Genomic DNA, 25,917 nt, shown 5'->3' on the forward strand with positions numbered 1-25,917 from the left:
CATGAATTGAAGGCATTCGTTGTTTTTCCCAAGTGCTTCTCCTTATTCACAGTTTTTCCCATTTGATCAAGTTGAAGAATAGCAGAAAGCGCCGGTGTCGACAGAAAAACCCAGAGACCGAGATGACTTTGGCAGGCCGGCGAGGTCGTCAGTCGGGTCTTTCCGGCGTGCGAGGAAGCTTGAGGCCACTTGAGCAGAGACCAGATTGCAAGTGTGAGGCAGACTTTGGCATGGTCGCACGAACACAGTTTGTCCAGCAGAGGTCAGCAGGGTGCCCAGGTTCTCGCCGTCTCGGCCGCCGGGGGGCGCTCCCTCCCGGCCCGGGTGGTCTGATGCGGGACCCTCCGGACGAGGAGGACCAGGATGGCGGAGGGACCGGCGGACTGCTTCGCCGCTCGCGTCCCGGACGAGTCGTCGGACAGCGAACCGGAGCAGGAACCGGGCACCCCGCAAAAACTCATCCGGAAAGTGTCCACTTCCGGTCAGATCCGCAGCAAGGTGAGAGCCGCTCGACGAGCAGGAGGAGCACCGAGAGGAAGCGCGGCCGAAAATGGCTCATTGTCGTCCGCGACGCCAACATTTCGTGCAGAGTTGCCTTGCGAGCTTCATTCGGCGTCAACCACCCCGAGCAAGTCGCTCGTGTGTTTCCGTGACGTCGCTATTTAGAACATAAGCGCACGCGCACAAAGCCTCCCCTCTTCTTCACGTCGCACTTGTTACAAAAAGAACAAAGCGACCAAGTGGGGGCAAAATGTTGTCAGTGACGTGAAAAGTGCACTTGAAATTCCGTGGTTTGGGCTGACCTTTAAGATGTCTGCCGCAGCTTTACAAGAGCAAAATCTTCCGTGCGGCGACAATTCAACTCATTTGAATGAGTTGCGAGCAAAGGTGATTTCCGAGGCGCTCATGCGTTTTCAAAGTGACATTATTTGCCTTCAAGCCCGCCTTTGAATGCGGCTGTGACAGTGAGCGCAGTGCCGTTACCGGTGCAAGCGAATACAACGGAAATGTGTCGGAGGCCCAAAGGACAGCCTCGTCCTTTCCTGCTCCGTCCACCCGTCCGACGTGAGCTGCACGCGGGATGACGCGAGGAAGCGTCATGTTCGCTGTTAGCCTCGCTGCCCGTTAGCCGCATAACGGTGTTAGCATCGCTGCTCGTTAGCCGCATAACTGTGCTAACGGACAGCTGAGTTGAGCCAACGAACTTTGACTTTCGTTATATGGTCAGCTGGCAACATGTTCAACCAAGCACCTTCGGTGACATTTTCTGCTTTTTACTCATTTCTTTGTTCTTCTAGAAGGTCAACTTAATTGACCACTGTGATACATTCAAAGGCATGTCAAAAGTTTGGAAATTCTAAATGGGCGTTACTGTGGCCAATTCCTCATCGAGGGACTCGGCAACATTGCATACATTAAACATTTTGCTTGGGTGTGTCACATAAAAAGAAAAGCAGAGTTACTATTACAATTTTCAATTTGGGCCGTACATTTCTAAAAGAACATGAAACGTATCCATATTTTCAGCACAGAGACAGCGACGTGTACATGAAGAAATTGAAATTCTAAAAATATAAAATAGCAAAAGCATTGACTTAACGTGACTTGTCAATGACTCGATGATGGAGTCACAAGATGCAAACATAAAACAACAAAGAGGGAAAAAAAACAGCAATGAACAAAATGGTGAGAGTTTGGCACTGTCCATCACGCGTTCGACCTGGAAAAGTCACTGGAATCTTGTGCTAAATTGTGTTGTTGCAGTAATCCGTGCATATTCAAGCCTTTTTGTCCAACTGGCCACGAGTCTTTCACATCTCTGTGGAGATATTTTTCAAGATGGCGCCTGCCCGTGTGGACGCCTCGGTTACGCGCGCTCTACTATTGTTTGTTTGTGTCTTTTTCGTTCATCTTTGGAGACATTACGCAACTCACTTACACAAGGGGAGACCTGCTAAATAGTCAAGGAGTCTACCCCGGACTTTCTTTCACCGACTTTTTGCAAATCCGCTCAGTTTTTCCCCCGAGTTACTCATCGGAGCAGCGACCGCGGTCTTTGGCGCATGGAGACGGAGGCGACGCCACAGAGGGAAGCGAGCCGCCATCCAGGTGAGGCTACGCAAGAGAGGATATAGATTGGCGTTTCCGTCCATCCACCTCCCGAATCTACGCTCCATACCCAACAAAATGGACGAGCTTCATCTTCTGTTAAAGACCAATAAAGACTTCGGACGTTCCGCCGCCATGTGCTTTACGGAGACTTGGCTTTGCGACGCCGTACCCGATGGCGCCCTCAAGCTTGCCGGCTTCCATCTTCACCGGGCAGACCGCGACATAGAATCATCGGGGTAACCAAAAGGCGGCGGGATATGCTTCTATATCAGTGAAAAATGGTGTACGGACGTCACGGAGCTCAGCACACACCGCAGCCCGCATTTGGAGTCGCTGTTTTTGAACTGTAAGCCATTCTACTCGCCGCGTGAGTTCGCATCATTCATTCTCGCCGGTGTTTACTTTCCGCCTCAAGCTAACACGAATGCGCAGTAACGGTCGCTGAACAAGTATACAAAATTGAAGAAAAAAAAACACCCGGACTCACCCCTCATTATTATCGGGGACTTTAACAAAGCTAAACTCAAACACGAACTCCCTAAATACCAGCAGCACCAATGGTTAAGATCATCGCCTCCCACTGTGGGGGACCTCGGTTCAAGACCCCGACCGGACCATCCACCAACATCCCCCGGACTCACGGCTGTGGGGTCCTTGAGCAAGACACTGATAGCCCGAAATGCTCCCCGGGCGCTTCAGCTGCCCCTTGCTCCAGTGTGCTCCACTAACGTGTTCACTGTGATGGGTTCAATGCAGAGAACAAATTTCATGTGCATGCATGCATGTTCATGACAATAAAAGATGATTCTTCTTTAAATGGAGTCGGGGTTATTTTAAAGGAAGAGTTCGAAAAGAATGTCTTGGAGGTGGAAAGAGTATCAGATCGAGTGATGAGGCGGAAACTTGAAACTGAGGGTGTTGTGTGTAATGTGATTAGTGGCTATGCTAGGATGCGACCTCGAGGTGAAAGAGAAATTCTGGAAGGAGCTAGACGAAGTAGTTCTGAGCATCGCAGACAGAGAGTCGTGATGGGTGCAGATTGTAATGGACGTGGGTGAAGGAAATGGGGGTGATGAAGAAGTGATGGCTAAGTACGGCATCCAGGAAAGGAACTTGGAGGGACAGATGGTGGTAGACTTTGCAACAAAGATGCAAATGGCTGTAGTGAACACTTTTTTCCAGAAGAGGCAAGAACATAGGGTGACCTACAAGAGCGGAGGTAGAAGCACGCAGGTGGATCACATCTTGCGCAGACGATGTCATCTGAAGGAGGTTGCCGACTGTAAGGTAGTGGTAGGGGAGAGTGCGGCTAGACAGCGAAGAAGATGACTCTGGTGGTGGGGAGGAAGATTAAGAAGAAAAAGGCAGAGCAAAGAACCATGTGGTGGAAGCTGAGACAGGACGAGTGTTGTGCGGCTTTTTGGGAAGAGGTGAGACAGGCTCTCGGTGGACGGGAGGAGCTTCCAGAAGACTGGACCGCTGCAGCCAAGGTTATCAGAGAAGCAGGCAGGAGAGTACTTGGTGTATCTTCTGGCAGGAAAGGAGAGGAGGAGACTTGGTGGTGGAACCTCACAGTACAGGAAATCATACAAGGAAAAAGGTTAGCTAAGAAGAAGTGGAACACCGAGAGGACCGAGGAGAGGCGAAAGGAATACATTGAGATGCGACGCGGGGCAAAGGTAGAGGTGGCAAAGGCCAAACAAGAGGCATATGATGACATGTATGGCAGGTTGGACATGAAAGAAGGAGAAAAGGATCTCTACAGGCTGGCCAGACAGAGGGATAGAGATGGGAAGGATGTGCAGCAGGTTAGGGTGATTAAGGATAGAGATGGAAATATGTTGACTGGTGCCAGCAGTGTGCTAGCTAGATGGAAAGAATACTTTGAGGAGTTGATGAATGAGGAAAATGAGAGAGAAAGAAGAGTAGAAGAGGCAAGTGTGGTGGACCACGAAGTGGCAATGATTAGTCAGGGGGGAGTTAGAAAGGCATTAAAGAGGATGAAAAATGGAAAGGCAGTTGGTCCTGATGACATTCCTGTGGCGGTATGGAAGCATCTAGGAGAGGTGGCTGTGGAGTTTTTGACCAGCTTGTTCAATAGAATTCTAGCGTGTGAGAAGATGCCTGAGGAATGGAGTGTGCTGGTGCCCATTTTTAAGTGTGATGTGCAGAGCTGTGGGAACTATAGAGGAATAAAGTGGATGAGCCACACAATGAAGTTATGGGAAAGAGTAGTGGAGGCTAGACTCAGGACAGAAGTGAGTATTTGCGAGCAACAGTATGGTTTCATGCCGAGAAAGAGTACCACAGATGCATTATTTGCCTTGAGGATGTTGATGGAAAAGTACAGAGAAGGTCAGAAGGAGCTACATTGTGTCTTTGTAGATCTAGAGAAAGCCTATGACAGAGTACCCAGAGAGGAACTGTGGTACCGCAAGCGGAGGTCTGGAGTGGCAGAGAAGTATGTTAGAATAGTACAGGACATGTACGAGGGCAGCAGAACAGCGGTGAGGTGTGCTGTCGGTGTGACAGAAGAATTTAAGGTGGAGGTGGGACTGCATCAGGGATCAGCACTGAGCCCCTTCCTGTTTGCAGTGGTGATGCTTAGGCTGACAGATGAGGTTAGACTGGAATCCCCGTAGACCATGATGTTTGCAGACGACATTGTGATCTGCACTGAAAGCAGGGAGCAGCTGGAGGAACAGTTAGAAAGATGGAGACAGTGGCACTGAAGAGACAACAGGAAGCAGAGCTGGAGGTGGCGGAAATGAAGATGTTGAGGTTCGCTCTCGGAGTGACCAGGTTGGATCAAATTAGAAATGAGCTCATCAGAGGGACAGCTGAGGTTCGATGTTTTGGAGACAAAGTTAGAGCAGACATGGATGGTTTGGACACATCCAGAGGAGAAATAGTGAGTATATTGGTGGAAGGATGATGAGGATGGAGCTGCCAGGCAAGAGAGCCTGATGGATGTCGTGAGGGAAGACATGATGGCAGTTGGTTCTCGAGAGGAGGATGCAGGAGATAGGCTTACATGGAAAAGGATGACGTGCTGTGGCGACCCCTAAAGGGACAAGTCCAAAGGAAAAGAAGAAGCCTGGATGAATATACGGACACTGTCACATCCTATATTAGTTTCTGTGGAGATGTGTGTGTACCAATAAAGTCATTTCGCACATTCAACAACAACAAGCCGTGGTTGTTCAAGGAGGACGCATATCAAAACGGGGACAAGGCTCTGTATAATCGCGCTAGAAACCAGCTGACTAAAGAAATTAACATTGCAAAGAGAAACTATGCACCAAAGTAGGAAAAACAGTTTCGCGCTAACGACACTGATCAGTCTGGCATGCATTACAATCACAAGCGACGATCCCCCCAAGCTGAGAACAATAGCACACTAGCCAACGACTTAACTACCTTCTTCTGCAGATTTGAAAAGGACACTTTCACACCATACACGCATGTGTCCCCCATCCTGCCTCAAAGTCTGCGATGACCTGATAGATGCCGCTTGATCGTTTCTTGTGTTGTTTGTGTCAGACGGTGTTGAAGGAAGGGGACCTGATGAAGCAGACCAGTTCTTTCCAGCGCTGGAAGAGAAGATATTTCAAACTGAGGGGACGAACGCTTTACTACGCGCAGAACGCTAAGGTGAGCGCACCCGTCAACACGCCGCCGCCCGCCAGCCCGTTCGTCGTCTTCCGAACCGGCCGCCGCGTTTGTTTGCGTTTTGTCATTTTGGCCACGGTTTCTCGTCCTCCAGTCCATCATCTTCGACGAAGTGGACTTGACGGACGCCAGCGTGGCCGAATCCAGCACCAAGAATGTCAACAACAGCTTCACGGTGAGGCCAGTAAGAGTCGTGTCTTCCCCTTCTAACCGAGCCCTGGGCAAACCCCGGCTCGCGGGCCGCATCCAGCCCGTCCGAAGTCTCTGAGTGGCCCTCGCAGTCTTCAAAACAAAAAAAGTTGGCGGCGCTTTCATTCGCCGGTGCCTGCGGCGGTGTCAACTTAGCGATATTTTTGTTATATTTTCCGACCTCGCTAGCCATTACAGTGGAACCTTGATAAAACAGACCCGATATATCAGATATCAAATAAAACGGAACATAGGGACTGAACAATGTCTCCAAAAATAGTTTCCATTTGTCCCTTAAAATGTCGTTGACAAAGTGTTCGTTCCAGAATTGGCCACTACTGATTTCCGGGTCACAGATATACAATATGACAAAATCCAATTCCAAAAGATGTGCCTACGTGGCGGCCATGTTGAATGTGGGGCATTGATGTGGCGGCCATGTCATGATGGTTCTATCTGTGGGCCATTGTGCGTAGCCCATAGCGGAGAGAGAGAGAGAGCGGCATGGCGGCGGTGTTAAATCTGAGGAATACAAAACACAAGTCTCTGGAGTCTGGAAGTTTCACTTTTGTCATGCATGAAGACACACACGCAGAAAAAAGCCAAGATGGCTTCAGTTAGCTCCTCCTACCCCCCTCCAGCATGTGACGGTTGTTATAGCGACAGATAGGAAGTAGATTGAGTCACAGCACAGATGTGGGAGGGCGTAGCGGACCGGGACTCAGGCGAGACGAGACCGTGCGTGCGTGCGCTGCCCGCCTGCCGACAGCGCGAACGTGAGCGCACCAAGAGCGGCGGGTCGTGCTGTGGACCTGGCGGGACCCCCGTCCGTGTTTTGGACGCTATTGGACTTGATGTGAACACACTTTGAATTAGGGTAAGCGTAAACTCCTCCCGCAGAAACGCTTTTGTGGCAAGATTTTAACTTACTTTCCAACATCCAGTGTGTCAGCAGTAAACCCGTCAAGAGCCAACGCTAACACTTGTGCTTGTGCGCGTGTGTGTGCGTTGGGTCTATTCCATTTGTGTGAGAACAGAGCGGCCTTTGTGGACACAATGTCTCTTTGTCTGCAAATTTTGCGCGCGCAAGCGCACACACACAAGCCGCTCCCGCTATACGAAACACAGTGACTTGTTTTTGTGTGTGTAGGTGATCACCCCGTGCAGGCGTCTGATCCTGTGCGCAGACAACCGTAAGGAGATGGAGGAGTGGATCTCGGCTTTGCGGAGCGTTCAAAACCGACAGAACTATGAGGTCACTACGCTGCTTTCGACAAACTCACAAAGTGCCAAAAACTCAAATTCTTCCTTCACGATTGTTGTTCAAATGTTGTCGAAGTCGACGAATTCAGATCCGTCGTCAATTACTATCAATGGATTTGTGACACTGTGTGTGTGTGTGTGTGTGTGCGTTGTAGTCTACCCAGTACAGCATGGACCATTTCAGCGGTATGCACAACTGGTACGCGTGCTCACACGCTCGGCCCACTTACTGCAACGTGTGCAGGGAAGCGTTGTCAGGGGTCACCTCACACGGACTCTCCTGTGAAGGTGAGCAACACACGCTAACCCTAACACGCCAGACAACATGCTAACACACGTGGTCATAAACATGCCTGACGACATGCTAACAAACATGTTGGCTCTCGAGTAACTCTTCTCCTGTCGTAACACCCGTTCCTCTATGGTGTCTTGGTTTTTCAATACAAAGCGCTATTTACATGATCTAGACAAAAAGACGAGGGAGAGGAGAAGAGAGGGGGGGCTGGCTGTCCTGACCTCTTTGCAAGCCCCCACACTCGAGAGAATGGATTCTTCAGTCACGTTCATACATTTCTATAACCCTCGGATGAGGCAAACGATGGCTTGCTGCCTTTAGCGAGACGAGACACCACGGAGAAGTGACACCAGAGTTAGGGAACAATCAAACAATACATGATAAAGGAAAGGCACTTGACCTTATAAACAAGTTATTTTGCCAACTCATTTGATACACACTTAGTTTAACATCAATCTTCATCTATGTGAACACACTGATCATGATTTGAAAAGTTCAAAGAACATTTTGGGTGAAGTGAGTAGAATGTTCGGGTTAAACCAAATACTGGCATTTCTCAAAGTATAACACGGTCAGCTAAATTTCCCCTCGACCCAAATATGAAACACCCCCCCAGAAATGTGTCTACACACATTTTCAAATCAGGAAATCACAATGTGAGCTATTTTTCAAACAACTCGCGGTCCTTGGGGGAGCCCCACGTGCACCGTGTCGGCGCCCCCAGAACTAGTGCCTCTCTCGTCATCCTGACTACTAACCCGAAGTAAGCGGACATCGAAATGGAAACATTTCTGTCGCCCAGCCCGCCCGTGTGTTGACTGTGTAGTGTGTGTAGTGTGTAAATTCAAGGCTCACAAGCGTTGCGCGGTCCGAGCCACCAACAACTGCAAATGGACCACGCTGGCGTCCATCGGGAAGGACATCGTCGAGGACGAGGACGGGGTGAGCCTCAAGCTAGCAAGCACGCACGCACGCTCGCGCGCCAACGAGCCATCCAACGAGCCGTGATTGGTTCCTCAGGTGCGGATGCCTCACCAATGGCTGGAGGGCAACCTGCCCGTGTCGGCCAAGTGCAGCGCGTGCGACAAAACGTGCGGCAGCGTCTTACGGCTGCAAGACTGGCGATGTCTCTGGTGTAAAGCCATGGTGAGAACGGCGCCGGCGTCGCGGTGCCGCCGAACCGCTTAACGTGGCGGCCGTGTCCTTTCAGGTGCACTCGGGCTGTCGGGAGCACCTGTCCGTCAAGTGTCCGCTGGGCCAGTGCAAAGTGTCCGTCATCCCGCCCACGGCGCTCAACAGCATCGACTCTGACGGTGAGTGCGCTCGTCACGCGTGCCCCTAGAGATCTTCGTCACAAATTCAGTGCAACAGTGGGCATCCATTTTTCAGGACTTTTCGTTATTCACAGGAGGGTTCGATCCACGTTTTCATATTTTCAGCCATATTCTCTGATTTCTGTTGTCTTCCACAAAAGCAAAGTGATTATCTTTGCTCAAATTCAGACATTTGCAAACATCTGCTTTGACTTCAGAAAACAATCAACATTTTTGTTATGGACCCAACCAGGAACTGACTCATAATTCATGTTTGTGTGTTTTCTACAACATCAATTTGAAATCATCTCCTGTTTTTTTTTTTTGTCCGATTCCTCAATTAATGGAAAAAATAATGGACACATAAATAAACGATTCAAGTAACGATTATTGGTAGCCCTTTTTTTTTTCTCAAGTAAATGTTTGGCCTTAGCTCAATAACGATCGGGAAACGCAGATTTCGGCAAGTAGTCGTCTCTGTCCGCAGTTTGGACGTTGTTGTTCGTAAAGGGTTAGGCCCCTCCCACGTTTCAGCTGCTAGCTCTTTATGGTGACGTTCACTTGCCTCCATTGAACTTCCCCGCCCGCTCGCCACCGTGTCCTCACCGCGGTGTCGCCGCCGCAGGCTTCTGGAAAGCGTCGTGTCCTCCGTCGTGCACCAGCCCTCTCCTGGTCTTCGTCAACTCCAAGAGCGGCGACAACCAGGGTGTCAAGTTCCTGCGGCGCTTCAAGCAGCTGCTGAATCCCGCGCAGGTTTTTGACCTGATGAACGGAGGACCTCACTTGGGGTGAGACGCACAGCTCGGGCGGCACGGATGCGCCGCCGTCCGGCTAACCCCGACGCCCTTGTCTTTCTCGTCAGGCTGCGTCTCTTCCAGAAGTTTGACACCTTCAGGATTCTGGTGTGCGGCGGCGACGGCAGCGTCGGTTGGGTTCTGTCTGAGATCGATGCGCTCACGCTGCACAAACAGGTGACCCGACTTCTCAAGTGTGTGGTTAGCGCCGGCGTCCTTACCGCGGTGTCTTCCTCGCGTCCTAGTGTCAGCTGGGGGTTCTGCCTCTGGGAACCGGCAACGATCTGGCCCGGGTTCTGGGCTGGGGGTCCGCCTGCGACGACGACGCCCAACTACCTCAAATACTGGAGAAACTGGAGCGGGCCAGCACCAAGATGCTCGACAGGTGACTCGACGGAACGCGGCTAGGGCTGTGGACGAGGACGGGTTTTGCTGATGTGAGGCGGGTGCTGTTGTTGCCGCAGGTGGAGTATCATGGTGTATGAGAGCAAGTTTCCACGGCAACACTCCACGTCCACCATGGCCGAGGACTGCACCGATGACTCGGAGGTGACGCGCGACGTCCTCCCTCTGCACGCTAGTCGCACTTTCACACGGTCGAAACCGGCATTTCTGCCTGTGGGGATAGAGGACACATTAACTGCAGTTTTTGACGGCCACTTCAATGACTTTCTGAAACTTGCGGCTGATATCGAAGCGCTTGTGAAGGCTGAACGGAATGTTGCCGTGACGGGGCGGGCGGGGTTTCCCGATCGGAAGGTAATTGTCAGCTGGGGCCGGGATTGGTCGGCGTCGGATTACCTCGATCGCAAGCCCCGCCCGGTGTCTGCGGCCTGGTACCGGTCCAGGGATCGGTGGTCAGGGACCCCTGCTCTAAGGGAAGTGGCTGCCGCTGAACTTGGTGACTAGAAGAGTCACAGAAAGGCACACAAATGGACATCCTTGACAGTTTGCAAAGTAACCATCGCTACTTGTGTCTTTTGAGCTTTCATGCATGCCAAACTAACGACAATGATTGGATTTCAAATCAAATGAGCGGGGCGGGCGTGGGAAAAACAAAAAACAAAAAAAAAAGAAATCACTGCTACAATTTGCACGTGTGTGTGTGTGTGTGTCTGTGTGCGTGCGTGCGTGTGTGAATCCAGGTGCAGCAGATCCTCACTTACGAAGATTCTGTCGCTGTTCACCTCTCCAAGATTCTGACGTCGGACCAGCACTCTGTGGTCATTTCCTCCGCCAAGTACGCCAACTTCCTGTTTGTTTCCGTTTTGCTCTCCTGGCAGCAGGCGCCGGATCTTGATGTGTGTGTGCATGCACGCATGTGGGCGCAGGGTTCTGTGTGAGACGGTCAAGGACTTCGTGGCCCGGGTGGGGAAGGCCTACGAGAAGAACACGGAGCGCTCGGAGGAGTCGGACGTCATGGCCAAGAAGGTACAACAATGAGCCGCTTCCTGCGGGACTGACTTGACTTCCTGTTGACGTCCGTGTGCGTGTGCAGTGTGGTCTCCTGAAGGAAAAGTTGGACCTTCTCCTGTGGACTCTGACTGAGGAGTCCAAGGCGTCCTGTCTCGCGACCTCTCCTCTTCCCCCCGCTTCCATCGTTGAGGATCAGGAAGAAGGGGGCCCGCCGGCCTTCCCGTTGCCCCTCCGCCGCACGCCCCCCGGCCCCGCCCTCGACTCCGCCCCTTGCTCCCCGCGCTCGCCGCCCTCTGTGGGGGCGGCCGTCTTTAAACCTCGCGAGCAGCTGATGCTTCGGGCGAACAGCCTGAAGAAGGTCATACGGCAGATCATCGAACACACGGAGAAAGGTCAACGCAACCGCCGCACACACTTCACATTTTTGGGCCGTAGGCGAAAAGCTGCGCTATCGTGAAAGCGTGTCAAATGTTTTTGAAAGTTTTACCCCTCCAAAAACAATCTTATTCGAGGCGTCACAACTCATTGATTATCAAATTAATCGACAATCGAGGAATCGTTTCAAGACCTCGTTACGGACCAAGCCGCTAATCCGCTCGTAATGAATTGCCAGTTTCATCTATGAAGAAAATATTTGGATGAATAACGTGTAATTGACCCGAAATGTTTCGGAAACTAGTAGCCCTTCCTTCACGTGAATTCGTCACTGCTGCCTTCAAAAAGGTTAGCGAGTACAACATCATTCATGTTTATTTGGTTTTGTTTCATCATTAAACAATATAAAATAACAATAATCGGTTAATAAATAGCGATTGGGAAAAGATTTGTTCATAAACTAATGCAAAACAATTTTATATCCGATTAATGACTGAAAAATAATAGCGAGCTGCAGCCCCAAATCCTCTGAAAGAACCTTTTGGAAGTATTCCTTGGCACTTTTTCCAAATAAGAAAAGTGTTTTTTGTCACTCTCAGTTGGAGTTTACTACAAAACTGAAAAAGAAAACAAAAGACAATTAAAACATTGGATAATTAAGCTCCAAAAGGTTCAACCCAAAATATCCCTTGAAAGGGAAAAGGAGCACGAAAACGGGAGTCTGACCTCGCCGCAGGGTTTCGATGTTCAGGAGGTGGCGCTGCTGTCGATGGATGGATTTCTATCGCGGTGGTCGGCAACAACAGAAGACGAACGAGCGTGTACACAACAGTCAGCCCGAGTTTCGTGAATCGCTGCATTCGGCAGTTAATAACCCAACGCCAACAGACCGCCGCCGCGAGGCTCACCAACCATGAAGAGCGCAAACTGACGTGACGTCACGCACGCGCAAATAAAGGGCTACTCGGCCATTAAACGCACATTTTGCCATTTGCAAACACTCCGAAATAAACAACAGTCCGTCTAATCAAAGCCTGATCAACTGCAAAACGCCATAGACAGGCTAATGGAAATTAGGACTAACACTCCATATGTTTTATATTCATTCCTCTTTTTTGTTTTGTTTGTTTTTCGACCCCAGCCGTGGACGACCAGAACGCTCAGACCGCGTCCCTGTTCTCTCTGGGTGTGGTGAAGGTGGACGGCGGCCTGGCGGAGGAGGAAGAGGACGAGGATGACAAGATGGCGGCGGACGGCGCCAAAGAGCGCGCGGCTCGCAGAGGTTTGTTGGGTGCCGCCGCATTTCCTCCACTCGTCATGCTGACAGCCGTCATAGAGGTCAGCGCGTATTACTTTAGAATAGATTTGAAAGTTCTGCTACTACTGCCCTGCTGGTCGGTAAATCGCTAAACGGTTTATAAACCCAGCAGGGCTCTTGAGATCCACAGACTCGGTCGGGTCAAATGGATCATTTGCAAACATTTAGTAAGCTATTATGCTGCACACAAATGGAACGAGTTGCCAACACAAGTCACGTCAGCCCCACGCGTGCACGTTTTGAAGTCCGGGTTAAAAAAAAACAACAATATTTCACATGCATGTCCACTTTTAAAGGATATTTTAATTGTATTATTTTTCCCCCTTTGTTTGAAATGTTTATCAGCAGCTTTTTTCCTTTGTTTTTCAATGCTTTTAATCATGTAAGCCACATTGAAATGCGCTACATAAATAACTGTGCTTTGCTTTAACCCCCTATGTATTGATTTGTGAGGTGTGCCTAATGAAGCGTCTTTTGGGCAGGCAGGGCTCACTATATCACGATAGAACGCTTTGCATCCAACGGACCGTATAGTAAAGTCTAGGACTGAAACGATTAATCGAGTACTCCCCGTGGACCTTGATCGTTTCTAAACTGTCCACTGAAACGTCCCGTGTAGCGATTAGGGAGTCGGGAACGAGTGAATGCTGCGTTCGGAATCATTCAGCGCATTTTCCAATTTTCCTACTTTCCTATTTTCATATGGTGTGTGCTTGCAGCCAGTAAGACACCGTGCGAGAGGCTGATGAGCAAAGGCAGCCTATCGCTAGGCAGCTCCGTATCACTTCCTGTCCACGCAGGAAGTCGAGACAATATGCCAATGCTCAACACCAAGATCCTCTATCCCGGTGAGATGCTTTGCTCTGGTCCGATGCGTACGGATTTTTTTCCTTGACCTCTCAGCCGTGCGTGTGTGCAGGTTTGAGGGCCGGTGTGTCATCTTCCCTGTCTCACAGTTCAGTCATCAGTCAACTGCTGCTCAACGCCGAGTCGTTTGCGTCATGCGACCCCGAAAACATGTGAGACCATTTCAATCACAATCACACCCCCTGCCGTTTGCAACATGACACACTTTGAATTCAAAAAGTCTCATTGAGCTACTCCAGTGGTAACGGTCATCACAGGCATATAGTCTTTATCCTCTCCGAGGAGCTGAGCCGAGACGTCTGTACTTAGGCCCGGTACACACAAAGACAATCGGACCTTCCCGACCTCGCACGTCAAACGTCTAAGGTGACCCTTAGGTCTGATGTGCGTTAAGAGTGGATTCGTCCCGATTTTAGGGTCCAAAACAGGTCGGGGCGTCTTCAATGTTTCGGAGCGATGCTCTTCATGCGTGCGGGGAACGCCACTTCTCCCGAGTCATACCGCCCACAATGGTGACGGATGGAAACAGACTATAGCCAATCAAGAAGCATCCGAGACTGACAAACGCAGAAACGAACGGAAATGAAAACTAACACGTCTCACCCGATGTCGGTTTTTTTGTAGAAAAGTGGGTTCCCCTGACGGCAAGTCGTATTTTCCAAAGAGAGTCGTTTTTTGAGAACAGCTCACGGGCTCTCGGCTCCGGCAACATCGGGAAACATCCCGAAGTGTGTTTTTTTTTTTTTTTTTTAAGATGACGTGATCACGCGAGACTTCTGGATCAGCACTGCAACAGAATCTTTTTGTCTGTGTTGCGATTCTCGGCGCACACCACACATGTGACCACCAAAATGGATAAATTGCATTTCCATTCATTTCAATGGATTTCAAGGTACCACCGATCTGTTTGTGTGTGTGTGTGTGTGTCTATGTAGGGAGTGCTACAGTGAGAAGTGTGTGATGAATAATTACTTTGGCATCGGTCTGGACGCCAAAATTTCCCTGGACTTCAACAACAAGAGAGACGAACATCCTGAGAAGTGCAGGTGAGGTCTAGTCAGACCAAACGAACACAACCTCTGCGGTCGCACGCGCGTGCGTGCGTGCGTGCGTGTGTGTGTTTTTGACTGTGCATGTGTGCGTGCAGGAGTCGCACCAAAAACATGATGTGGTACGGCGTTCTGGGAACCAAAGAGTTGCTGCACAGGACCTACAAGAACCTGGAACAGAGAGTTCTGCTGGAGGTGAGACAAGCCGGGAACGCCAAATCACGACACGTTCACTTCCCGCGTGTGCGCGCGCGTGTGTGTGCGCAGTGTGACGGGCGGCCGATCCCCCTCCCCAGCCTGCAGGGCATCGCCGTGTTGAACATTCCCAGTTACGCTGGCGGGACAAACTTCTGGGGAGGAACCAAAGAAGACGACGTAAGAACTCGGGCCCGACCGATCCATCGATAAAAGCCCATTTCAAATCATTTCTTGACAGACACCAGATCTTGCCAAAAGTATTTGCTCACCTGCCTTGACTCGTGTATGATTTGAAGTGATATCCCATTCTAACCGTGACCCTAGTGAGTCAATCCACATGTTTGCAGCTTCAATTCTCGTGGGAAGGCTTTCAACAAGGTTTAGGAGTGACTTTATGGGAATTTTTGCCCATTCTTCCAGGAGCATATTTGTGAGGTTAGACACCGATGTTGGACGAGAAGGCCTGGCTCACCGTCCACTCCAAATCAACCCAAAGGTGTTCTGTCGGGTGGAGGGCAGGACTTTGTGCATGCCAGTCAAGTTCATCCATGCCAAATTCTCATATCAGTGTCTTTATGGACCTTGCGTTGTGCACGGGTGCCAGACATGTTGGAACAGGATGGGGTCATCTCCAAACTGTTGGCGCGTCCAAAATCTCTTGGTATGCTGAAGCATTCAGAGTTCCCATCACTGGAAGATTTTGGACATTTCCAACTTTGAGGGAACAGTTTGGAGATGGCCCCTTCCTGTTCCAACATGACTGCGCATCAATGCACAAATCAAGGTTCATAAAGACACGGATGAGAGCGTCTGATGTTGGATGAACTTGACTGGCCTGCCAGAGTCCTGACCTCAACCCTACAGAACAGAGCAGAAACTGAGAGTCAGGCCTTCTCGTCTAACATCACAAATGCACTTCTGGAGAAATGCTCATAACTTCAAAACGCACTCCTAAACCTTGTGGAAAGCCTTCCCACAATAGTTGAAGGGGGTCCGATGTCATATTAAACCCAACGGATGAGGAATGGGATGTCTCTTCAATTCCTATCTGAGTCGAGGCGGGTGAGCAAATACTTGTGGCAATATTGTGTATTAACACTAGGCTTTACACGATCAAGATCACCGATCAGCAAGTTTAAAAAACAGAAATCAAATAAATAAATAAATAAAATAGTCCCACACCGACGACGTGTTTTTTTTTCACCGACAAGATTCGGAAAAAAACTTTCTTGGCCGTCTGATAGTTACAGTACTGCGCAACGTGACACGTGACAAGGCAGAAAATAAACTAGCTTTTGTCTCGTGCGGAGCCGATCGATGACGTCATTGATCGGATCGGCGAACGACGACACGAAAGCCTATCAGCATAAAATGGTCATTATCGGCCGATACCGATCGGATCGGCGTAAAGTCTAATTGACACATTAGAACGACATCCAAACAAACATCAATTAAAAAAAAAAAAAACTCTCTCTCTCTGTTGTAAAGTTCAATAAATCCTAAAGGGACAACGTCTTGTAAAACAGTCAAATGTTCTCCCTGTAATCCATATCTTTATTGTTGTAAGTGTTAAGGGCCCAAAAATGAAGTTCTTTTCGCCATTATGTATATTTCAAATGAATCGGCCATTGAATTTGTTATCGGTGTTGTAATGTGAACCCGAAACTCTCTCTCCCAGCTGTCCTTCTCTCACTTTGGACGTGCACGTATCTTCACAGACCTTCACCGCTCCGTCTTTTGATGACAAAATTCTGGAGGTGGTGGCCGTGTTTGGCAGCATGCAGATGGCTGTGTCCAGAGTCATCAACCTGCAACACCACCGCATTGCACAGGTGTGTGTGTGTGTGTGTGTTTGTCAGTTAACACAGGTTGGTCACGACATCTACAAATGCAAGTTAAAACTCTACCATGCAAAGCCAAAGCTACAAATCAACAACAGCCAGAAACGCCACCGGCCGGTTTCTCTGGACCTGCGCTCATCTGAGACGGACTGCAGACACAAAATGGAAACGTGTGCGGTGGTCTTTCAAATTGGTTATGGAAATCATGGACGTGGTGTCCTCTGGGTCAAAGAGGAAAAGGACCATCCTGATTGTTATCAGTGTGAAGTTGTAAACTGGCCTGCCAGCAGTCCAGACCCATCTCCCGTTGAAAATGTGCGCAGGCGCATTATGAAGCGCAAAATACCAAAATGGAGACCCCGCCCGGACTGTTGAGCAACTCAAGTTGTACATCAAGCAAGAATGGGAAAGAATTCCACCTCTCAAGCTTCAACAATTCGCATCCTCACTTCCCAAACGCTTCTTGAGTGTTGTTAATAGGAACGGTGATGTCACATGGTGGTAAGCAGTCCCTTGGCTCACCTTTTCACGAGTTGCGGGCAACAAATTCAAAATGAAGGCAATAGTCACTCCACTTGACTTGCTTGAAAGTAGCCACCTGAGACGTAAGGCCATGTCCACAGGGAAAGCGACCCGAGCGCAACACGTAATTGTTTCAAGAAATGCTATCATATACAGTGGGGGGGAAATTGTGCAAGTTCTCCCACTTGAAAAGATGAGAGAGGCCTGTCATTTTCATCATCGGTATACCTCACCTATGAGAGGGGGAATAAAAATCCAGAAAATCACTCCCTGATTTTTAAAGAATTGATTAGCAAATTATGGTGGAAAGTAAGTATTTGGTCAATAACAAAAGTTCATCTCAATACTTTGTTCTATGCCCTTTGTTGGCAATGACAAAGGTCAAAGGTTTTGTGTCAGTCTTCCCAAGGTTTTCACACACTGTTGCTGGTATTTTGGCCCATTCCTCCATGCAGATCTCCTCGAGAGCTGTGATGTTTCAGGGCCGTCGCTGGGCAACACAGACGTTCAACTCCCGCCAAAGAATTGTTACGGGGTTGAGATCTGGAGGTTGGCTAGGCCACTCCAGGACCTTGAAATGCTTCTTACGAAGCCCGGGCGCTGTGTTTGGGATCATTGTCATGCTGAAAGACCCAGCCACATTTCAGCTATAATGCCCTCGCTGATGGAACAAGGTTTTCACTCCAAATCTCACGATACATGGCCCCATTCATTCTTTCCTTTACACGGATGAGTCGTCCTTTGTCCCTTCGTAGAAAAACAGCCCCAAAGCATGATGTTTCCACCCCCGTGCTTCACAGTAGGTATGGTGTTCTTTGGATGCCACTCGGCATTCTTTTGACCAAAAAGTTCTAGTTTGGTTTCATATGACATTCTCCCAATCCTCTTCTGGATCATCCAAATGCTCTCTAGCAAACTTCAGACGGGCCTGGACATGTACTGGCTTAAGCAGGGGGACACATCTGGCACTGTAGAATTTGAGTCCTTGCATGGCGGCATAGTGTGTTACTGATGGTAGCCTTTGTTACTTTGGTCCCAGCTCTCTGCAGGTCATTCACTAGGTCCCCCCGTGTGGAGACTTTGGTCTCCTCAAACACAGAATGTGAACGGAATGCAGAAATGGTAAAAAAAAAAAAAACCCATTGCAGATACGCCTCAGACTTGCTTCCACCTGCTCCACGATTGAACTTCTGGGGACCAGTTTGAGTGCAAGAGCAATGTCAGCAAACTGAACACACCTGACACCACCTTGTCACACTAACGCGTCACATCACACCGGGGAGGGAAAATGGCCAATTTTCCATTTTGGGGTGCACTCACTTTTGTTGCCACCGGTTTAGACATGAGAGGCTTTGCTTCGAGTTAATTTGAGGGAACGGTCAATGTACAATTTTTTTGTGATGTGAGCCGTAGACATTGGAGCAAAGTGTCTTTTCTTGCCAGTTGTTCTTGCCCACAAAAATAGAAGGCTGAATGTCAGAGGCTGAAGGACTATTGTGTCTCAGTGTCGCACGGTGAAGATCGCCATCCTGGGGGACGAGGGCGTTCCGGTCCAGGTGGACGGCGAGGCCTGGATTCAGCCTCCGGGCTACATCAAGATTCTCCACAAGAACCGCAGCCAGACGCTCACCAGGGACCGCGTGAGTCCCGTGCCGGACCTGGGGGGGTCGGGTGACCCCCCGAGGCCGGAGGTGACCCTATTTTCCGTCTCAGGCCTTCGAGAGCACTTTGAAGTCATGGGAGGACAAACAAAAGTGCGAATTTCCTCGGGATCCGATCGCTCCGGCGCCGCTCGGCAACCGTCCGGAGATGCTCTCCGAGGAAGAGGCGTCGCTCGTACGAGACTTTGCTCAGGCGGCAGGAGTCCTCATCGGCAGGTGACCGACCGCGCGTGCCGCATTGACCTTTCGGCCTTCTGGAAGATTCTATTCTTTTTTTCATCATCTTTTTTGTTCACACACATCAACCTCCGTCTGTCAATTCCCATTAGGGCTGCAACAAACTTTTTTTTTTGTTTTTGTTTTTAAATAATCGCTTAATCTGTTCATTATTTAGCTGGTTAATCGATAAATCGGATAGAAAAAAAAATCCATCTCAAAAACAAGACACTATTTCAAATTGGCAGTGCGAAAATGCACCAAAAAGTTCAGGTTTGTTCTGTAACAGCCGTCTGAAAATCGGCAAAAATATGGATGATTGTTTTCCAAAGAAAAAGCAGATGTTTGCAAATGTCTTATTTTGAAAAACAGAGATAATCCGAATCAGAATCATCTTTATTTGCCAAGTATGTCCAAAAAACACACAAGGAATTTGTCTCCGGTCGTTGGAGCCGCTCTCGTACGACAACAGACGGTCAATTGACAGAGAACGCTTTGGAGACAGAAAGACATTGACAAAAAGAAAAAACCAGTCACGGAGCAGTAAAGGGTCAGTCTCCTTTCATGGAGGACGACAGAAATGGGAGAAGATTTGCTGTTGACAGGCTGAAATTCTGACCATTTGGACAATTTGAAGTAAGACGAGGTCTGAAACCGATGACTCAATGACCAAAATAGTTGCAGATTCATTTCATAATTGTTTGTCGACGAACCGATTCATTGTTGCACCTCTAATTCCATATTCTGTTTGTCCACTTGCACACATTTTGTATACGTCTGTTAATTCACTCACATGAAATGTGTGCGTCAGTATCTGCCAGCTGGCTCAGAGTCACCGCAATCTGGAACAGGAACTCGCTCACGCCGTCAACGCCAGCTCCAAGTCCATGGACCTGGTCTACGCCCAGTCCGGCAGCATTGGGGTAGGTAAAAACCACCACGTCGTCATACTTTGTTTCTCCAGTAGCACGTGTGGCGTACTACACGAACACATCTTTTGTCACGGAAAGCCACACAAACACGACTTCTCTGGTGCGTGTGCGTTCAGACGCTGAGCTGCGGCGCCGTGGTGTTGATGGTGAAGGACGTGAAAGCGCTGCTCAGCGAGACGGAACTGCTCCTCGCCGGAAAAATGTCCATGGTAACCGACAAGTCAAACCCTGTCAACACACACACACACAGCGTGTACATTGTGTGAACATGCTTGTAACTCCAAACACTCATAGAGCCGCAACCAATAATTGACCAATCAAATATATCGAGTATTTTGATAATCGATTAATCGGTTAGAGTCCTTGTTTAAATTAAAATGGAATTGTATGTTTCATTGACTGTGGAATTTCTGGCGCTCCAGTAAATATTCTCGGATTTCTGTCATCCTCCATAAAAGCAGACCAATTATTTTTGTGTGTTTTCAAAATAAGACATTTGCTTTTACTTTTTCTGACGCATGTTACAGACCAAACCAAGAATTAAAGCATCATCCATCTTCTGCACTGTCAATTTGAAATAATGTTTTGTTTTTGGGATGGAAATAAAGATTTTTTATATGATTCATCAATTAATCAGAAGAGTAATCGACAGAGTCATTGATTATTACAATAATCATTGGTTGCAGCCCTATTTGTACTGCAGCTCATCTTTTTCCCATTTAAATGAATGGAAATTCTATTAATCCGCTCCAGATAAATGTTGTAATGTGTATTTTAATGAGAAAAAAATAGCACTTCATAATATTGTTATTGGACTCTATGAAAACAAACTGACGATATAATGAAAGAAGTTTTTGTCGCACCGCATCAGTTGAAAGCTTGTCGTCCTGGTGTGCTCGCCTTAGCCACATGGGGGCAGTATAAGGCAGACAGATACACAGTGGACCTATGCAGTTCGAGGGGGCTACGGACCGGGCCGGAGCGTGATGAGAGAAAATCCGTGGGAAATTTTAAAAATTATCATTGCATCCCCCCAAAATTCTTTAATAAGCGGGGATAAACCAGCAATAAGTGTTTTTGAGGTTGCTTCAGAATCAGAATCATCTTTATTTGCCAAGTATGTCCAAAAAACACACAAGGAATTTGTCAATTGACAGAGATCACTTTGGAGACATGAAGACATTGACAAAAAAAAACAGCCACTGAGCACTAAAGGTTTGCTAGTTATCTGGTAATGCTGGTACTTTTTTGTTTTGTTTTGATAATTGTCCAAAATGATGCAGAGTCCTCCAGCACTTAGAGCAGTTGGAATGACTAATATTGCAATAGTCCGGTGCAATGAGCATTGAGCAAAGGGCGCCGAGATTTCAAGGAGTGGATACGGTTTAAAGTCACGAGTAGTGCGATCATCTGGGACAATGTCGATTGTGCAAATGTTGCAGATACTCCTCAGTCAGTGTGCAAATGGAGCAGATGCTACTCTGGCATGAGTGGCCAGTATATGCAAATAGTGCAGCGTGGCGAGACGACTACAGTGAGTGCACGAGTAATGTAGAATTGGCCCCACAGAAATGGGACAACAAACTCAAGACAAAAAAGAAATTGCCAGCGTGTTGCAATGGAATTGTAGGTCAAGTGTTTAAGAAGTTGATCGCAAGAGGGAAGAAGCTGTTGGAATGTCTGCTAGTTCTAGTTTGCATTGATCAGTAGCGCCTACCTGAGGGAAGAGCCGGTGACCGGGATGCGGAGGGTCAGAGAGGATTTTGCACGCTCTTGTCTTAGTTCTGGAAGCGTGCAAGTCCTCAAGGGTGGGTAGGGGGGGACCGACAATCCTTTCAGCAGTTTTGATTGTCCAAAAAAGGACAAACTCCGAAGTTTGTCCTTTTTTGTAGCAGCACCAAACCAGACTGTGATGGAAGAACACAGGACCGATTCGATGACCGCTGTGTAGAACTGCCTCAGCAGCTCCCGTGGCAGGCCGTGCTTCCTCAGAAGCCGCAGGAAGTACATCCTCTGCTGGGCCTTTTTGAGGACGGAGTTGATGTTGGTCGCCCACTTCAGGTCCTGAGAGACTGTAATTCCCAGGAACTTGAAGGTCTCGACGGTTGACACAAGGCAGCTGGACAACGTGAGGGGCAGCTGTGGCGAAGGATGCCTCCTGAAGTCCACGATCATCTCTACAGTCTTGAGCGTGTTCAGCTCCAGGTTGTGTCGGCCGCACCGCAGCTCCGGCCGCCCCGCTTCCTGTCGATATGCAGACTCGTCACCGTCCTTGATGACGCCGATGACAGTGGTGTCATCTGCAAACTTCAGGAGTTTGACAGCCGGGTGCGCTGAGGTGCAGTTGTTCGTGTAGAGAGAGAAGAGCAGCGGAGAGAGGACACAACCTTGGGGCGCCCCGGTGCTGATGCTGCGTGTGGATGAGGCGGTCTCTCCCAGCCTCACCTGCTGTGTCCTGCCCGTCAGAAAGCTGTAAATCCACTGGCACATGGCAGGTGAGACGCTGAGCTGGAGAAGCTTGGAGGAAAGGAGTTCAGGGATGATGGTGTTGAACGCTGAGCTGAAGGTCCCTGCACTGTCGAGGTGTTCTTCCCCCCCCCCCCCCAAAAGAAAACAAACAAAAAAACTGCCAAAGTGTGAGTATGTGGGGGGTTCGCTGAACTGTTTATTGAGGCATTATTGAATCCCACTTGAGTTCGAGGAAGGACAAGCCCAGCTGCAATATGATTGGCTGCTGCATACAGTCCTGGCTGGATGCAGCAGCCAATCATGAGCCGCATCTCAAGTTTGTATGTCTGCGTAGATTGTCAGTCATCTGCAACACGAGGCAGAAATAGGGTGACGCCAAACCAAAAACTTGAACTAGTCTTCAAAAAAGAAGAGTCCACTTGCCTTCATTCAGGCTTTGCGGATCTCAAGTGTGAACGCAAAATAACATCCAAAAGACGATTCGTATCCTAAAAAACCTGTGAATCTCAAGGCACCACTGTACTGTGTGCGTGCGTGTGCGTGATAGGCGTTGGACATGGCCCAACAGGAGCAGCTGAACTGCGCCCTGAGTTGCGTGTGTCAGCATCTGGACGGACTTGTGGAAGTCCCGTGGTTGAACCTCGCCCTCAACCCGGCAGACCAGCAGGTACCGACACGCTCGACGACCTTGTAGACGGTAAAAGGTTGCGACACCAACGCCCTGCCGCGCTTGTGTCCAGGATGCCCTGTGCGACTCCGCCAAGCCCAGTCGCGGCGCCAAATTCCGATTGGTCCCCAAGTTTAAAAAGGACAAAAACAACAAAGTCAAAGAGACTCACAGCTCTCTCACTCTGCCAGGTGAGCCCCGAAGCCTTCCTTTGGACTTGTCGGACGCGGCGCCGCTACCTGTGCGTCCGCGCCACTTCCCGTTTCTCTGTCTCAGTTCACCAGTGGGGCACCGAGGAGGTCGGGGCCTGGCTGGACTTCCTGTGTCTGTCCGAGTACAAAGACATCTTCAGCCGACACGACGTGCGAGGGAGCGAACTGCTGCACCTGGAGAGGCGAGACCTCAAGGTAGCGCACCGCCACACGGCTCACGTGACACGCTGGTATGCACAGAAGGTCTTCAAAGTTTTTTACTCTGACAGAGCCCACACATAAAGAGAACAAATCTGGCATTTAACAGTTTTGCTCGTGCTGTGTCCGGTGTGCTCCGATATTACCAAGACAGAACACCGCGCACGGAAAGATTCAGTTCCAGTGACCATCTCGAAATCTCACAAAACCAAACGCGACGGAACACTTCCGGCTTTGCGCCGATGTTTCCCGGAGGTTGCCGGAGCGGGAGCCTTGTCCTCAAAAAAAAACAAAAAAAAAACGACATGCTTCTTGTCATGGATGGTCGTTTCTCCTTTTGTTGAGTCAGGGCGCTTCTCGATTGGCAACATTCCGTTCGCGTCTGTGTCCTAACTCATGGGGAAGTCTGCGTTCCCCACACACATGAAAACCTGTGGTTGTAAATATTGAACGCGTTGATTTTTTAAGATCGTGGACCCTAAAATCAGGACGAATCCACTCTTCGCATACATCAGACTGAAAGACAATCTTCTAGGATCATCTTTGTGTTTGACATGCTTGGTCGGAAAGCGGCAAAATCGGCACTAAAGCAGGCCGATGACGCGAGCACGCTGGAAGATATTGACGCGTCACACGACTCTGCTAACGAACGCGAGACGTGAACACACCGAGACGCGGGACCGACCGATGTGCTTTTTTTGAGGCTGGTGCCGATGTTTGGCACGAAACGCCGAAACTTAACCCAAAATGTTCTCCCGTTATACGCGGTGGATTTAAGATCGTGTGTGTGCTGATGGAGAGAAACAGAAGATTTTGCTGTGAAAGCAAAATCACGCTCGGGAGCCTCGAACCGGTAATTTATGTGATAACTGGAACAACCGCGTTCGTTGCCTCAGGAAAGATGCGGATTGGATTGAATGGAGTCACAGCTCCATCTAGTGGGCAAACGGCATTTCTGCACGACTCCAACACGGCGGCATTTTGTTTTTCTTTTCAAAGTGCCCGAGTCCCGCGGCTGCTCGCCTGTTGTCCGTGACGCACGTGCGGCGTAGCGATCGTCCGAGTTAGCACGTGACGTACCGGGAAGTACTGCGGCTAGCTAGCATTAGCATTGGAGCCCGAAAATACGAGAAGAATGCGATGCAAAACCTGCGAGACAGAAAGTGCCTTTTATGGCGAGCTCCAATTTAAATATGATCGATCCCATGAGTCGACTAATCACATAAGATAATTGGTCGACTATCAAAATAATTGTTGGTGGCAGTCCTAGTTTCAACTAAGGTCCGACCAATGTGGATTTTTTTAGGCCGATTCCAAGATTAGGCAGAATAAAACTCCGATAACCGATTCATTTAAAAAATATACAATGACGAAAAAATGTTTCCTTTTTCGGTCCCTTAACGCTTACAACGAAGATTTTGTTGAATTACGGGTAGAACATTTGACTGTTTCCTTTAGTATTTGTTTAACTTTGAGAGGAAACTTTGTTTTCTTGGAATGCTTGTTTGAATGTCATTCTCTTTGTCTTATGTTGTGATGTCTACAAAAGGGCTCATATCGGCCAATTAATGGGTCGGGCCGTTGTGTGAATGACAAAACTATTTGATGATGATGATTTTGAAAAGGCTTCAAATGGGTCGGGCCCTCCACGTGACGTGTGCGTGTGCGTGTGGGCAGGACCTGGGTGTGAGCAAGGTGGGCCACATGAAGAGAATCCTTCAGGGCATCCGAGAACTGAGCCGCAACAGCAGCGCCAGCGAGGCCTGAGCTCCGCCTCCGGAGCCTAAACTCCCCCCCCCCCCCCCCCCCCACAGGTGATTGTTTGGATTGGAATATGCAAATGAGAAGTCCATGTGTTCTCAACGAGTGTGTTTTTCTTTGTTACCTGCTCGTGACAGCAGCCGTCTCCTGTTGCCTAGCGCCCGGCGCCACCTCCCGCCCGTGATGTCACGTGTGTGCCTTGTCATGTGACCAGTCAGCATCAAGTTCACTGAACACGTGAACTACTTTTTTTATTATTATTTATTTACATTCCCATAATCTTAACTCGCTCATTATTTATATTTTACCTTTCTAAATGGAGTCTTTTTAGTGCAAGTTGCAGAGAAGAACATTCGAAACTTTCATGATCAGAAGTGAATTTTACTAAAAATATATATTTTGGTCAAGATACATTTGGTGTGTGTGTTCAGTCATTTCACACAATTGTGACACCGTCTAATTATGTATAATTTATCACCCAATATTTTTATTTTGTGCTTAATGTATTTTCTCAAATATTTCTTTTTTGCTAATATGGTTCTAATATTTGTATATTTTGGGGGAGTCTAAGATTTCC

General features: G+C 48.9%; 1 protein-coding gene across 10 annotated transcripts; it reads left to right on the forward strand.

The window, feature by feature from the left end:
- The first annotated feature begins 285 nt into the window (after positions 1–285).
- Positions 286–25,751, forward strand: LOC133482655 (diacylglycerol kinase delta-like). 10 transcript variants are annotated; one of them, XM_061783022.1, is made up of 31 exons: positions 286–498; positions 5,656–5,766; positions 5,879–5,959; positions 7,124–7,228; positions 7,392–7,524; positions 8,367–8,473; positions 8,552–8,677; positions 8,742–8,844; positions 9,470–9,632; positions 9,707–9,815; positions 9,884–10,023; positions 10,103–10,187; positions 10,784–10,878; positions 10,970–11,069; positions 11,137–11,446; positions 12,571–12,711; positions 13,467–13,595; positions 13,667–13,766; positions 14,550–14,660; positions 14,762–14,858; positions 14,931–15,038; positions 16,580–16,693; positions 18,730–18,864; positions 18,938–19,101; positions 19,913–20,024; positions 20,150–20,242; positions 23,050–23,169; positions 23,243–23,360; positions 23,446–23,576; positions 25,257–25,385; positions 25,474–25,751. In XM_061783022.1, the coding sequence occupies exons 1-30, from the start codon at positions 364–366 to the stop codon at positions 25,344–25,346; spliced, it is 3,666 nt and encodes a 1,221-aa protein (XP_061639006.1). In that variant the 5' UTR covers positions 286–363; the 3' UTR covers positions 25,347–25,385; positions 25,474–25,751. The 10 variants fall into 10 exon arrangements, with proteins under 10 accessions (XP_061639006.1, XP_061639008.1, XP_061639005.1 ...); XM_061783024.1 differs by lacking the exon at positions 286–498 and adding an exon at positions 1,339–2,458; XM_061783020.1 differs by lacking the exons at positions 286–498; positions 5,656–5,766 and having other exon boundaries at positions 5,867–5,959; positions 25,257–25,393; positions 25,481–25,751.
- The last annotated feature ends 166 nt before the right edge of the window (positions 25,752–25,917 follow it).

Source organism: Phyllopteryx taeniolatus, chromosome 8 (genome assembly GCF_024500385.1).
Source record: "Phyllopteryx taeniolatus isolate TA_2022b chromosome 8, UOR_Ptae_1.2, whole genome shotgun sequence".
Lineage (NCBI taxonomy): Eukaryota > Metazoa > Chordata > Actinopteri > Syngnathiformes > Syngnathidae > Phyllopteryx > Phyllopteryx taeniolatus.

What these genes read in the sequence shown, in the direction of transcription:
- LOC133482655 (XM_061783022.1), top strand. Translation starts at nt 364, where the DNA reads ATGGCGGAGGGACCGGCGGACTGCTTCGCCGCTCGCGTCCCGGACGAG. An exon ending in ACTACGCGCAGAACGCTAAG is followed by an intron (nt 5,767 to 5,878) that starts GTGAGCGCACCC and finishes CTCGTCCTCCAG; the next exon opens with TCCATCATCTTCGACGAAGT. An exon ending in AGACGCTCACCAGGGACCGC is followed by an intron (nt 18,865 to 18,937) that starts GTGAGTCCCGTG and finishes TTTCCGTCTCAG; the next exon opens with GCCTTCGAGAGCACTTTGAA.